General features: G+C 40.8%; 1 protein-coding gene across 4 annotated transcripts in view; it reads right to left on the bottom strand.

Moving 5' to 3' along the window:
* Positions 1–15140, bottom strand: part of Vps13b (vacuolar protein sorting 13 homolog B) — a 564131-nt gene that overhangs the window by 89472 nt on the left and 459519 nt on the right. For 3 of the 4 annotated variants that reach the window (XM_052160919.1, XM_052160921.1, XM_052160920.1), the window contains 3 exons: positions 9974–10170; positions 3497–3678; positions 2160–2509 (listed from right to left, as the gene is read on the bottom strand). In XM_052160919.1, coding sequence (XP_052016879.1) covers positions 2160–2509; positions 3497–3678; positions 9974–10170 — 729 coding nt within the window. Of the gene's footprint in view, positions 1–2159; positions 2510–3496; positions 3679–9973; positions 10171–15140 lie in introns of those variants that run through there. The other variant, XM_052160922.1, reaches the window with a different exon arrangement.

Here is a 15140-nt window from a genome sequence, read left to right as displayed (position 1 = left end):
GGGGATAAGTTTCAACTTATGACCTGACAGTAAAGGACCAAACTGTTTCATGCCTGATAATATGATTTTAAAAATCAGATAGAGAACTCAAATGCTATATTTTACTCATTAAATTCATTTTCATTGTCAACAACTACAGTGTATGTCAGCATTATTAAACATATAATAAAATTCAAGTTTCAGAATAAACGTCCTTCTAAAGACAATAAACTACATTCAGGACAGAAAAAAATAAGCACAAGAAGTCTTTATCAGCATGTTTCAATGGCAAATGTCCTCTGATTTTAAAGTAGTGCACTTTCATATTTACTGTAGAATACATGGGCTGCCACATTAAAACTTGGTGGCAAGTACCCTTGACATGGGAGGAAACAAGAAAATTATAGCAACAATTACAGAAGCATATCCTCTTGTGGCTCATGTTAACATTGCCAAATCCCTGTCTAACTCAGAACCAACTATTCATAGAATGTACCTGTCAGCATCTGCTGTGTCACACATGGCTCTACTTAATGGAGTATTCCTTCAAGGCACTGTGCTAGCCAGTCAGTCATTCACAGTCTGATGTGGTTTAGAACATTTAAATATTTATGTACCATATTTTATTTATGTGTATAGCTGTGTCTAGGAGAATAATTTTTCTCTCTAGGAAACTGATATTTTGAAGGCCATTTTGCAGTAGTTGCTACATATGAGTTTGCTTATAAAGCTCTGATACTAAGACAAAAATGTCCTGGATCTAAATGTTCTATCAAGAATTCTCTATTTTCTACGTTTGTTTTTTATTAAATGCATTGTTCAAAAAGTTGAAGCTAGAAATTGGAGCTATGGAAGTTTTTTTCACATTGCTATTTGAACCAGCTGCAAAGATTTCGATCACACTAGCTCTTATTTTACGCATGTCTTTTGCAATACGAAAACCATGGAATGCCCTTAAAAAAGACTTCAAATAGAAACCAGATGTGTTATCTTCTTTCCCTTTGCTATTGCAGTACCACGTTAAGCAATTAATTCCTTAGTTTTGTATAGGTCTTCATGCATATAAAGCAAACATTAAATTTTATTTCTATAAAATCTAATTCTCATAAACATTTCAGGTTAGAGAACTTGAAAAATTTAGAACTATTTATTTCATAAAATTGTTTCCATAAAGATCCTTAAGATATTCTCATAAAAATTCCCCCTAAGTTCTCTTCCTTGTCCCCAGGCAGCTTCTTTACAGGAGCAGAAGCCCTCACACACCTTCTATGCCTTACACCGTCTACAGCTCAACATAGGACTCATTTTGGGAAGCCATATCCATGACTGTGTGAAACGTGTACAAAATGGTGACACGTGTCTTAGCATAAATGGTGACTAAATGTGAGGGCAATGATGAAAATCACCACAAACGCAGAAGGGATTTTTTGTGTTGTCATCCAAATACTCTGTGGGGCTGTTTCCATTCTGCAGACAGGGGTTGTTTTCCCACTTTAAGTGTGTCATTCACCACTGGTTTATAGTCCATCTGTTTTCTGATGTGAGTAATTTCTTATAAAAGATACAAGAAAAATTATTAAAGTAATTACAATTCTCTATGAATCTAAGAATCCATTCTGTAGTGCTTTCCAGTGAATCAAAATGGCAGGATGTCTGCAAAGGAAAATCAAGAGTGCTCCTTTTCCAGGTTCTAGCCCATGGCTCATCCACGTTTTTAAGAATCTAGAAGGCTTAATTTAAGTCCTTAATTTCTATAGTGAACATTTAGACAGTCTGTTACATACCAAAGTTGCAGCTTTAGCTAAACAGAACCATAGCAACCCCCACCCCCGGAAAAAAAATTCTTGGGAGTAAGTTACTCTTTACCCAGATATGGTGAACAGGCCCTAAGTAGAAGGCATGTCCTTGACACATATGTCGACTCATACTCTCTAGAGTCTGTAAAGAGAACTCTGTACAGCTGTAGATTCCATGACTCTGATGAGTGTTAACCACCCGTGCGGTCTCCAGGCTTTGTAACAACAACACTTGCATCACTTTTTCTAAACAAAGTGGTGGCCCCAAACCCTTGATCCCCCACATTCAGGTTTGGCTTTAACTTATAATTAAGTGGTAACACAGGGTATACAGTAAAAGGATTGCATGCAGTCAACCTCTAAACGCTTCTGAGATGTGCATACCTGTTGCCACGCCTGTATCGCAGTGTTTAGGGAATGAACTGCATGCTGCCCAAAGTTGACAAGCACAGAGTCCACAGCCCCGGTACAGTCCAGCAGCTTCTGCCCTCCAGCGCTGGAAAGTGCCATCTGTCCACAGATGCCAAAGGGTTTCACCACACTTTGCATCGTGACATTTCTGCACTCCAGAAGTTTACAGTCCACCTGAGAGGAGAACCGGATCTCCTGGCAGACAGGACCGCTGTTCCACTGCCGAAGATACACGTTTGGTTCTCTGAAGGAAATGATCATGTATTCTAGTTCAGACGGCACATTTTTATCAGAAATGAATGGCTGTAGGTACTGTGGTGAAGCTTTTAAGAAAATAAGAAAAATAGCAATTAAGATGTGCCAATCCTTTATGGAAACAAGTGAGGAGACGTTTAAATGATTCATTTTGTTCTTAAAGTTAGTACTTGATATTAATAGATTTAAACAATTGTTATGAAAATGTTAAAATCTTTGAAGTACCATTTGACATCTGAAAATACATTGTTTTATTCAATGAGGTCTCTTAAACATATATTGCTCAAAGGTTATTTTCACTTCCATAGATAAAAAATGTTTGATCACAGTAACAAATAAGAGGAGACAACCATCTAAATCTCTGTAGCTATCAATAAAATCTCTAAAACAACAAAAACATGACTCTAGAAAAAGCAGTTAAACTCTGTTCTTCCTGTAAGAGCAAGATGTCTACCAGCAGCTACAATAGGTTTAATCACCTCTTCCCCATTACATGTAAGTTGAAAACCTAAAACCTAAATCAAACTGAATTAACTAGAAAAGGGTTGATAGTAAATAAAACACTTGAGAAATAATTATTCAAGCAACACTGGAAATTTATAGGAGCCTACTATTGCTACATAGGGAATTTATTTATATTCCTTTTAAATGTGTAAAAATATGAGTCTTGTAATTTAAGGAGAATGTGTCCATCTTTATAGAGTAGGTACTTTGAACTTACGTGATAAATACCAAGTTCTTTTGGGATCTATTTTACAGTAACGTAGAATGCAGACTAAAATATGCATTTCTTTCAAAAAGATCTTAATTGGTATAACAATAAAACCTGCAGCTAAAACAAAACCAAACAACAAACCTCCTTGAAAATTCTTTCAGAAAATGTGTCACTGAGAAGTAGGGCCACACCTACTGTACTCGATCAGCTTTACAGTAACCCTGGAGTACCCAGTCCCCATGCTCGGAACTGTGAGGTACCATGTGGTGAACACCCAGGACCATGACAAATGGCACTAAGTACTAAGTAGGTGTTCTCTTGATGTTGAAGTGATGCGTACCTGTGCCTAGTTGGTCCAGGTGATGGCAAAGGCGGAACTCCAGGTGAGCGAGCTGGAAGGATATGCACAACGATGGGACGAACCAAGGGGTAAAACACGAGTCGACCCTGGTGCAAGCAGCCAGGGCTGTTGGAGTCACGAGCGGTTCGCAAGTGCTTTGAGAACCAGATTCACTTGCAGAGCTGTGGAAAACCAAAGATGCTCATCAATGTCCATTCCCAATACTATAGAAGCACAATGTCTCCACAGAAGGCCTTTAAAGCCAGTACTGAAAACCCTACAATCAATATACTATCCATCAACTCTATGAACTACTATCACATAAGAGCCTTTTGCTTTTAAATTCGGCTTATGTTGAATATTCTCCAAATAATCTGAATGATTTGCAGAAAACTTTCAAATTACCCTTCAACCTCCACTCATGTTGACTTAGATCAAATCTAATTTTTGCCTACACTCTTTTCACAAAACTTATAGACAGTTTGGTGCCCTGTTGTAAGGGGAACACAATTCTGAGCATGCCTCTTTCAGCTGTTGGAAATGTTAACCCTTCCTGTGTCACGGCTGTCTCATTTTGTCCATACTTACATTCTGTGAGGTCATCTAGATTCTTTATTGAAGAGTCACTGAATATTGTATTAAGTGGCATAAAATCATAACCATGCACAAAGAATGTAGTTCTTTGGACAATCAATCACATTACATGAATTCTCTCTTCACTTGCCTATTTTCTCAAAATTACATTCTATGGTCATCTGGCTAACATAAGAGTTGAAGGCATCCAGTCTCAGAAGAAGCCAGCCCTTGGCTTTCAGAGATCCACAACCCAACTGGTGTCACACTGCCATTTAGGAACACCATATCTAATATATACAAAGAACTCAAGAAAGTAGAACCCAGAGATCCAAATAACCCCATTAAAAAGTGGGGTACGGAGCTAAACAAAGAATTTTCACATGAAGAACTTCAGAGGGCTGAGAAACACCTTAAGAAATGTTCAACATCATTAATCATTAGGGAAATGCAAATCAAAACAACCCTGAGATTTCATCTCACACCAGTCAGAATGGCTAAGGTCAAAAACTCAGGAGACAGCAGGTGTTGGCGAGGATGTGGAGAAAGAGGAACACTCCTCCACTGCTGGTGGGATTGCAAGATGGTGCAACCACTCTGGAAATCAGTCTGGCGGTTCCTCAGAAAACTGGGAATGTCACTTCCTGAGGACCCTGTTATACCACTCCTGGGCATATATCCAGAGGATTCTTCAGCATGCAATAAGGACACATGCTCCACTATGTTCATAGCAGCCCTATTTGTAGTAGCCAGAAGCTGGAAAGAACCTAGGTGTCCTTCAACGGAGGAATGGATACAAAAAATGTGGTATATTTACACAATGGAGTACTATTCAGCCATTAGAAACAATGAATTCATGAAATTCTTAGACAAATGGATGGAGCTGGAGAACATCATACTAAGTGAGGTAACCCAGTCTCAAAAGATCAATCATGGTATGCACTCACTGATAAGTGGATATTAGCCTAGAAACTTTGAATACCCAGGACATAATCCACAAATTAATGATGTCCAAAAAGAATGGAGGAGTGGGCCCTGGTTCTGGAAAGACTCAGTGCAAAAGTATAGGGGAATTCCAGAACAGGGAAGTGGGAAGGGGTAGATGGAAGAATAGGGGGACGGAAGAGGGCTTATGGGACTTGCGGGGAGTGGGGACCCAGAAAAGGGGAAATCATTTGCAATGTAAATTTAAAAAAAAAAAGAAACACCATATAACAGAATCATCTCCTGGAGAAGGAAGGACAGTTGATATGCTGTAGGAGTGGACACAGAAGACGACTTAGGGCCTTCCAAAAAAAAAAAAACCCTATAACTCACACTACCTTTTTGGGTTGAAATATATGGCGTAATGAGTCCTAGGGAATGCCAGACTATTTAAATTTTGGGAAGTGAGATGCTTGCTCTGAGCAACTATGCTATACTTCTGCATCATTTCGGACAACGACACCTCAATTATCCTTGGTTTCACTCCACAAAATGTATATGGTACAAACAAGAAGAGTGCCAGCCAGTTAAATGTTCGGTAAGTGACTTTTATTCTTTTGCTCTAAAAACTAGGATAAGGGGGAAAAGACAAAAAAAGTAAAAGAAGCAAAGAAAGTGACTTGAAGTTTATGGGCTTCTGGGTTGTAAAACTTAAAGAGCAGAACAAAACCAGGCACTTGTAGTTTGCTCAGACATGACACCCAGCTTCCCACAAAGGGACCTTAATTGGATTGCTGTTGTTGACTATAACTTTGAAAATCATTATAGTTTCCACCACCACCATAGTCACCTCCACCAGAATTCCCACCTTCATTGTAACCATCACATCCTCCTTTAGCACTATTTCTACCACCTTGCTTTCCATACCCTGGTCCACTATCATAACTATCTTAACTATTGCTATAACCACAACCACTACCACAGTGGCCACCACCATCAATACCTCCATAATCGCCTCTGGTGTCACCATCTTTGCCACCAGGGTCCTCTGTTATTTCCATAATTTTGCCACCACTATAGTTACCACCATCACCTCCAAACCCATTATCCAGTGTCTCTACCACCACAGTCTACTCCACTACTACAACTTGACCACCACCATTGGTGCTGCCGTCACTTCTTGGTTCTTTGTGAATTTCACATCATGCACTCCAATTCTACTCATCTCTCCCTCCCCTTGAAATGCCCTGTACCCTTGCAACCTCCCCCCAATAGAGAAAAAAAATCATGTTCTGGAAGCTGTAGTATGCCACAGTGTGCCTCACAGTTTACCCTTTTGTCCACACTTCTTTGCTCATTGATGTTCATCTTGATGACTCGTTGGTCTGGTGCCAGGCCTCCTACTTCTGCTATTCTGTCAATACTGGAACCTTACTAGGACTCCTCTTGGATATCCTATTGTTGCCCTTGTCATGAAGATCCTGTAGTTTTGGATCTATAGAACCGACCCCTTCGTATACTCCAGCAATTCATGGATAGGGTAGTTTTTGGGGTGGGCCAGTTCAGAGCCTTGGATCTGGGCCTGAGAGGTATCTGAGCTAGTCAGCCTGCCAGCTCTCCTGCACCCACACCACTAGCGTTAACTCTTCTGCACTGCTTGCAATGCTGTAGCCAGCAAGATGCACAGTCAGCTCTCTGGCTCCCCTGCCCTCAGTACTGGCTCTCTATGCCCATGCCACCCAGGCCAGCTCTACTGTGCTGCCCAGGTGAGGAGCAGGGCCCACTCTCCCATTATATCCACCATCACCCTCTTTATAACCGCCTCTGCCACCACTGCTCTCACCACAGCCTCCTGTTCTATTAGTTTCCTCCAAGACCCATAAAATGTCCACATGCACCTCCATGATCTCTGCTTCCAGATTACATGTCTTGCTTTTACTTCCCAATTATGCTCATTAATAGTGTGCTATTTTCTAAGTGACAATTTTTATCAATTGTAGCATGACCATCAAAAGTTATGAAAGCAATCCCTCTCTTTATACCCCCATTCTGCTTGCCTTCTCTAACATCCAGGTCACAGCCTTGCCTCTCAAATACTCTTCTGGGTCTTACTTTAACAGCGCTGGGATACTTTTCTTCGTTGCTCAGTGGGCAGCAGGCTTTATAAAGGCTCTTCCAGAAGCCAGCCACGGGAACATCATCACGCAAACTGTGACTGTGCCCATTTCTCTGAGCATCCTCAGCACAGAGCATCTCCTCAGCTGCTCTGCTTCCTTTGCTCCTCAGCCCTCCATTGTGATACCAGACTTTCTTTTTCTAACATTAGTTCAATATTAATAGTGATTTCTTATGTTAAATTCTAAACCGGTTATAAATAAATTTCATTAATATCAGTTTCTACTTGAAAAGGTATTCATTTCAAACAATTTTAAGTAAGGTTAACTGCAAAGTATTAGGTAATGTGAAAAATCTCCACCAAGGGCCAAGGTCTGTGACTGCAATGTCAACAGTCAATGGAAAAATGCCTTCACATGATGGCTGCACACACTCTTGACTTCACATGACGGCTGCACACACTCTTGACTTCACATGACCGGCTACACACACTCCAGCCTTCACGTGACCGGCTACACACACTCCTGCCTTCACATGACGGCTGCACACACTCCTGCCTTCACATGACGGGCTGCACACACTCTTGACTTCACATGACCGGCTGCACACACTCCTGACTTCACATGACCAGCTGCACACACTCCTGACTTCATATGACGGGCTGCACATGACCAGCTGCATGCACTCCGCCTTTACATGACAGCTGCACACATTCCCTCCTTCACATGACAGCTGCACACACTCCTGCCTACACATGACGGCTGTACACACTCCTGCTGTCATATGATGGGCTGCACACACTCCTGCCTTCACATGACAGCTGCACATACTCCTGACTTCACATGACGGGCTGCATACACTCCTGACTTCACATGATGGGCTGCACACACTCCTAACTTCATATGACGGGCTGCACATGACCAGCTGCATGCACTCCCGTCTTCACATGACCAGCTGCACGCACTTCTGCCTTCACATGATGGCTGCATGCACTCCCACCTTCGCATGGCCAGCTGCACGCACTTCCGCCTTCACGTGACGGCTGCACGCACTCCCGCCTTCACATGACGGCTGCACGCACTCCCGCCTTCACATGGCCAGCTGCGCGCACTCCTGTCCTCTCAGGGCTTCGCACTTCAACAGTGCCAAAGTCACAACAGAAATTTTTATGAATGCTTCAGAGTCAGAGGAATCAACCTTGTTAGAACTTCCTTCCACGGTGAAAATACATTCTTCGATAATTCAAATCAAGAAATCATTTCTAACTGGATATTCTTAATGAATCAGTTTTTAAAAAATTAGCTTATCTGTCTCCAGCTTACTCTCTGAAATCTCCTGTTTTTGATGAGGTAATCTCTCCTTTGAGGAAGCAATCTTCCTCCACATCTCTTAGTTCCCGGAGGGTTGATGCTCTTTGACTTGTAGTAAAATAAAGACCCTGCTTTTCACATACGCTTTCACTGACGATATGCTATGAGGTAATATATTGGAAGGTAATTATTTTTACAGAGCCTAGATGACCTAGAAATAGAATTACTATTATGAAACATACAATGTAGCCAATGAAAGGCACTATGAAGCTACACACCAAAATGCTAACCAGAGGGACTTCAGTGTAAGAGCTCCAACAAGCACACATTAATACGCATAAATACTCTCAGAAGAAAAATCATGTGTCACTATTTACAACATAAAGTAGACATCAGTACAACACACTGTGTTATGATTATTTTACATATGGACAGAATTAAAGTTACATAAACGAAACAATGCTTGATTTGCAAAAGCACTGGAGTGGTGTATGTCTTCCTTCCCATTAGTGTTTGAATGCTACCCAGTGAGTGGACCAGGAAGCAGTAAGTGCAGCAAGCAGTAAGGCTGGCCATGAGGAGGACTGGAAGGTGAGACAGTGAAAGGGAAGAACAGAAGAGCTTCACGGCACACGCAGGCTCACGGCACACGGGGCTCACGGCACGCGCACTGGCTCACCGCACACACAGGCTCACAGCACACGCAGGCCTCTGCCCAGGAAAGGGCCATCCTGATGGAGGCTTATATTCTTTTAATTTTCCCAAAAGCATAAGCACAGAGGCTTAGCAGGGCAAGCGAACCAAGAGACATGCTGAAGATTTGCTGGAATTATTTTTCTTTAAGTTTATAAATACACCAAGCAGGCAAATACCAGAAATGGGCATAATCTAGAATTATAATGTGGACTTAGAAGTTCTGGAGACATGGTTCAGAACCCCTGAAGCCTCCAGCTTCTGAAACTCATTGCGACTCATGTGCCCTCAAGGGCAACACTGGCTCTTCGACCTCAGCTGGCCATGCTTGTCTAGTGACTGTAGTTATCTCTCAAAGTTAAAAAAAAATCTTTAAAGATGAACATATTTGAAAACTTTGATTTAAGATGTAGACAGTTACATTTATGTAATCTTCCTTTTACTGCGCTAGGTTTATCTTCATAATATTAAGTAGTCCATCAAGGTACTGAGCTATTTCCTCTGTGTTTTGGGGTTCTGGATAATAGATTTTTTGCTTAATTTCATTCATTATTTTTATTTACAGTTAGGAAACAGGTTCTTCTGCAAGGGTCCTCAGTGAGTGAAGCAGCAGTGGTGAGCTTTACTTCCTGCTTTCTACAATCTAGACACACCACCAGTATTAGAAAGTTACACAGCCTGCTGAAGAGGCAGAAGAGAGAGAGAGAGAGAGAGAGAGAGAGAGAGAGAGAGAGAGAGAGAGAGAGAGAGAGAGAGAGAAGGGAGAGAGAGGGAGAGAGAGAGAGAGAGAGAGAGAGAGAGAGAGAGAGAGAGAGAGAGAGCTGCTGAGTCATTCTCTATCTCTCTCATCTGGCTCTGTTACCTTTGGTCATCTGTTGTATTTTGATTGTTGTTTAGGACGATTCTCCATAGATCTGAGGATACCAGTTTCTTCTGGTCATGTACGAGATTGATATCTGGTAACTGCAATTCACAAACTTTGCTTTCAGACAGACTGAATTCTTGAAACGCAACAAAAACCTTCTGGACTTCATCCCAATATTCCAAACTACAAGGGACCTATAGGAAATTAAGAAAAATTAAAGGCTGTAAGTCAGAAACTATGGGACTGGAGAGATGGTTCAGAGCTCTTGCAGGGGAAACAGGTTCAGTCTCCAGCACCAAGATGGCGGCAGCTCACAACTGTCTGTAGCTCTAACTCCAGGAGACATGACACCATCTTCTGACCTTTGAGGGCACCACACATGTGTACATGATGCACAGTCACACATGCAGGCAAAATACCCATACATAAAATAAATATATAAAAGTTAATAAATTCATAAAAGTTATAATATGCTGTGTATTTGTTGAAATATTAAACTATCAAAGAAGTTATAACATTGACTTGATAGGAAGACAAAAAGGTATAAAAGGTAATGATTTAGGAGCTACTTTCCAGTTACATTAATCCTGCTTACTCTAGAAGAATCATTAAAAAAAAAAGGCTCAATAGTCAAAACAGCCACAGTCTTCCATATAGAGGAAAAATAATGGAAAACAAGCTCTATACTTCTTTACTACAGAATCCCAGAGACAAGGCTGGAGTCTGTCTACATACATTACAGGAACAGAGAGAGGCGAGTACTGACTGAAGTTCCACTGTAGCAACAGTGCACTTTCAGCAATCACCACTGCGCACAAAAGTAAACTTACCATAAACCAAAGAAGCTACAAAGTAAGAACATGAAAGAAAGCTGCTAATTTTGATTCTGAAAGAACAAAATATTGCTATGTATGCAATAAAACTTAGAAGTTAGAAAAAAAAGTCACTGATAAAAATAAAATATAAAAATGTATGTAATATATACAAAAAAATATATATAAAAGTTAATAAATTCATAAAAGTTATAATATGCTGTGTATTTGTTGAAATATTAAACTATCAAAGAAGTTATAACATTATGACTTGATAGGAAGACAAAAAGGTATAAAAGGTAATGATTTAGGAGCTACTTTCCAGTTACATTAATCCTGCTTACTCTAGAAGAATCATTAAAAAAAAAAGGCTCAATAGTCAAAACAGCCACAGTCTTCCATATAGAGGAAAAATAATGGAAAACAAGCTCTATACTTCTTTACTACAGAATCCCAGAGACAAGGCTGGAGTCTGTCTACATACATTACAGGAACAGAGAGAGGCGAGTACTGACTGAAGTTCCACTGTAGCAACAGTGCACTTTCAGCAATCACCACTGCGCACAAAAGTAAACTTACCATAAACCAAAGAAGCTACAAAGTAAGAACATGAAAGAAAGCTGCTAATTTTGACTCTGAAAGAACAAAATATTGCTATGTATGCAATAAAACTTAGAAGTTAGAAAAAAAAGTCACTGATAAAAATAAAATATAAAAATGTATGTATGCTAAGGCAGGCAAGACAATGACAGACCAGGGACTGCTGGTTCAGATAGGAGAGAGCTCTTAAAAGCCAAGTAGGAAGCGTATGGAAGAACACACATGTGTTTTAGAGAGGCACAGCAGTCTAGCTCCACATGCTGACAAGCAGCTGTGCCCAAGGGTCTACTCAGTACAGCATGGCCCCAGGGGCTTTCTTCATGGCCCTTGGTAGAAGGCAAGGGGAAACCGGTGCAAAGGTGATGTTCACCTTGGTCGCTGAGCTGTCTGTAATGCTGTCTTTTATTTCTGACCTAGGAATCTTACGCTTTCTACAGCACGCCCCAACACTTACCACCTTTCATAGGGCTAAAGTACAGATCCTAACAGCAACTATTTCACACAACAAATAAAACTGTCCAGTAGACATGAAAAGCCACCATTACTAATACTTAACAAATGTGAATTTAAGCAAATATATAAGTGGCATTAATTAATATTAATCAATGTATTAATGTATGCATTGCCATGGAAGCTGAAGATCGATAGCTCTGCTTTTTGTACAGGTGTGTGAAAACCCCACATTCCTAGGTACTGCAAATAAGCGCTTATTTCTGTTACTTAGATTATATCTAAGGCTTTGTTTTACCATGATATGTTATTAAACTTAACATTTTAGTTTTAAAATTGCATGTGGTTAATGCTATTTGTCTTAAAAGGTACTCTGCTAAGATGTGTTTCCTGTTTCGGAAGCATTTCCTAGCTACCCTTCTCAGAGCTGGTAATGACCATTTTGTGTCGTCTCAATTCTCAGGATATGCCTCCAACATATAGCATCAGACCCCTTAAGTCATACACATTAGGCTATACTAGACTGAGACTCCCAGAGAAAGAAAGGGCATATTATTTTAAAACTTGTCTTTAGCATTTAAAGCAGTTTTGAGACCACAGTAAGATCTGGAAAAAAAAAAAAAAAGCTTCCAAAGTAAACCTTTCCTTCCTTCCTAAGTGATGTTTAATGAATCCTACCCTTCCCTAAAATGTGAAGGACAGAGATAGGTATCAAGTGCTTTTCTTAATCACTCTTAACATTATTTTTGAAACAGCATACTTCACTGAATCTGATTGGTTGGACTGGTTGGCCAGCAAGACGCAGGGATTCTCCTGTCTATGCTTTCAGCATGGGGATTACAGGTGAAGAGTAGCTACACTGGCTTTTCATTAGTGTTGGGGATCTGAACTCAGGTCCTCAGGCTTGGTCAGTGTCTTAAGGTGTCTTCTGCTATAATGAAACACCATGACCAAAAGCAAGTTGGGAGAGGGAAGGGTTTATTTGGCTTACACTTCCATATTGTATCCCATCACTTGAAGGAAGCCTGGACAGACTTACACAAGGCAGGCACCTGGAGGAGGAGCTGATGCAGAGACCATGGAGGGTGCTGCTTACTGGCTTGCTCCTTATGGCTTGCTCAGACTGCTTTCTTAGAGAATCCAGGCCTAGTAGTTTAAGGATGGCACCACCCTCGATGGGCTGGGCTCTCCACCATCAATCAGGAAGTAAGAAAATGCCCTTCAGACTGATCCTATGGGGGTATTTTCTCAACCGAGGGTCCCTTCTTTCAGATAAGTTGTGTCAAGTTGACATAAGGCTAGCCACTATAGACAGCAAATACTTAGCTCACTGAGTCACCTCTCATGCCCCTAAATACAGCATCTTAACATATGAGACGGGGGAGGGGGTGAGGGTGTGACGATGCTGGACGAGGAAGAAAAGGACTCAAGATTCCTCAAGATTCATTCACTGTACACTGAAGCAGTTGCAGGTTTGAGGAACTTAAAAGTAGCATATTCACGGACTCCAGTGTTAGCTGAGCACATGTAGTAGCTCTGACACTTGTAAGGTAGATGAAGGATAATCAAAGTTCAAGGTCATCTTTAGCTATCAGACACAGCACATTTGGGGCTAACCTGTACTAAAAGAACAAAACAAAATAATAAGAAAAATCAAGAGAAAAAGAGACAGTAATGCTCATTTCTTGCTCGTCGTGTCAAGCTTGTCCACAGTCTCTTCTCTTTGGGTCATTATTTCTGGATTTTCTCCAGTCTGAAATACATATTTTCTTATGTCTGAATCCTTCCTGTCTATCAACGTCCAAATCAAATGCTACCATTCTTTGAGTTTTTTCAGAAAGCAGTGAGCCTGCTCTTTAGATTAAGGGGGTCACAGCTAGGGGCGGAAGAAATGTAGGAATGGGGTACACAGGAACCTCAGAAAGGTTTGTAAGAACCTTGGTGGAAGACCGCAGAGTTTGCAAAAGCACATTAACATATTTCAGATAGCGGAATGTAAAGTTCTGCATTCTTGGTGGAGAGCTTTACATCTTCAATACAGTTAATAAAATGTTTCTGGCCCTGAACCAGAAGTTCTACATCAAAGTTAACACACACTAGCCAATGAAAAGTGGCTGTCATACTGGGAGTCAGAGGGAAGGAGCAGCAGTCAGTTCTAATGGGATCAGTACATGATGTGAGAACATCTAAGCTGGAAGCAGTGTAGAAATGAAAGGTGGCTGACCCAGCATTGGAGACAGAAGGAAAACAACTGTGGGCATTTAGAAAATGAGGAACGTTAAAGAAAAACTTTGAGCTCACAACTTGTCAGGGGCCAACTTTACAGTTACCACATCTCAAATGGATTATGCCAAGCTACTCAGAAAATTCTGGAAACAATAGAAAACTATTATAAAAATAGGTTCTACTACATGACAATCATGTGTTTGTCAAGATTTTCAGCTATATGTCCTATTTTTGTTGCTTAATGGAATTAAATTCACATGAAAAGCTTGTTGAAAACATTTAAATTATATGCCTATTCACATATTTACAAAAGCTATGAATATATTTCACTTCAACACCAGACCCTTTGTATAGACATAAAGAAATCAAAATAGAGGTAACTGGAGTACTTTCTTTCTATTGGCAGGTTTTCATAAAGTAAGAAGGTACTATTCAGGGAGCTGGGAGAGAAAAGGTTATCAATAGTCTCACCTATTTATGAAAGCCGCAATAAAAATCTGCCAGGCAAGACATGTTCTCTGGGCAATAGTGGCATGTGTCAGGGGTGGCCCACTGCTTTCTGACTGGATCTGAGAATTCCTCATGGGGTGATCCACTGCTTTCTCATTGATTAGATCTGAGGGTTCCTCATGGGATAACCCACTGCTTTCTGACTGACGTGAGAATTTCCCCCATCACCCCTCCCACTCCTCTGTCCTGGCAATCCCCTACAATGCTGCATCAAGCCTTCCCAGGACCAGGGCCCTCTCCTTCCTTCTTCTTGGGAAGGATCTGATCTGTGAGCTGTGTCTTGGGTGTCAGAGCTTCTGGGCTAATACCCACTTATCAGTGACTGCATTCCATGTGTGTTCTTTTGTGAATGAGTTACCTCACTTAGGATGGTATTTTCCAATTCCAACCATTTGCCTAAGAATTTCATGAATTCATTGTTTTTAATTGCTGAGTAGCAATCCATTGTGTAAATATACAACATTTTCTGTATCCATTCCTCCATTGAGGGACATCTGGGTTCTTTCCAGCTTCTGGCTATTATAAATAAGGCTGCTATGAACATAGTGGAGCATGTGTGCTTATTG

The sequence above is a fragment of the Apodemus sylvaticus genome, chromosome 17 (assembly GCF_947179515.1).
Source record: "Apodemus sylvaticus chromosome 17, mApoSyl1.1, whole genome shotgun sequence".
Taxonomy (NCBI): domain Eukaryota; kingdom Metazoa; phylum Chordata; class Mammalia; order Rodentia; family Muridae; genus Apodemus; species Apodemus sylvaticus.
Note: the sequence above shows the minus strand (reverse complement) of the source record. Positions and strands in the feature narration are given on the sequence as shown.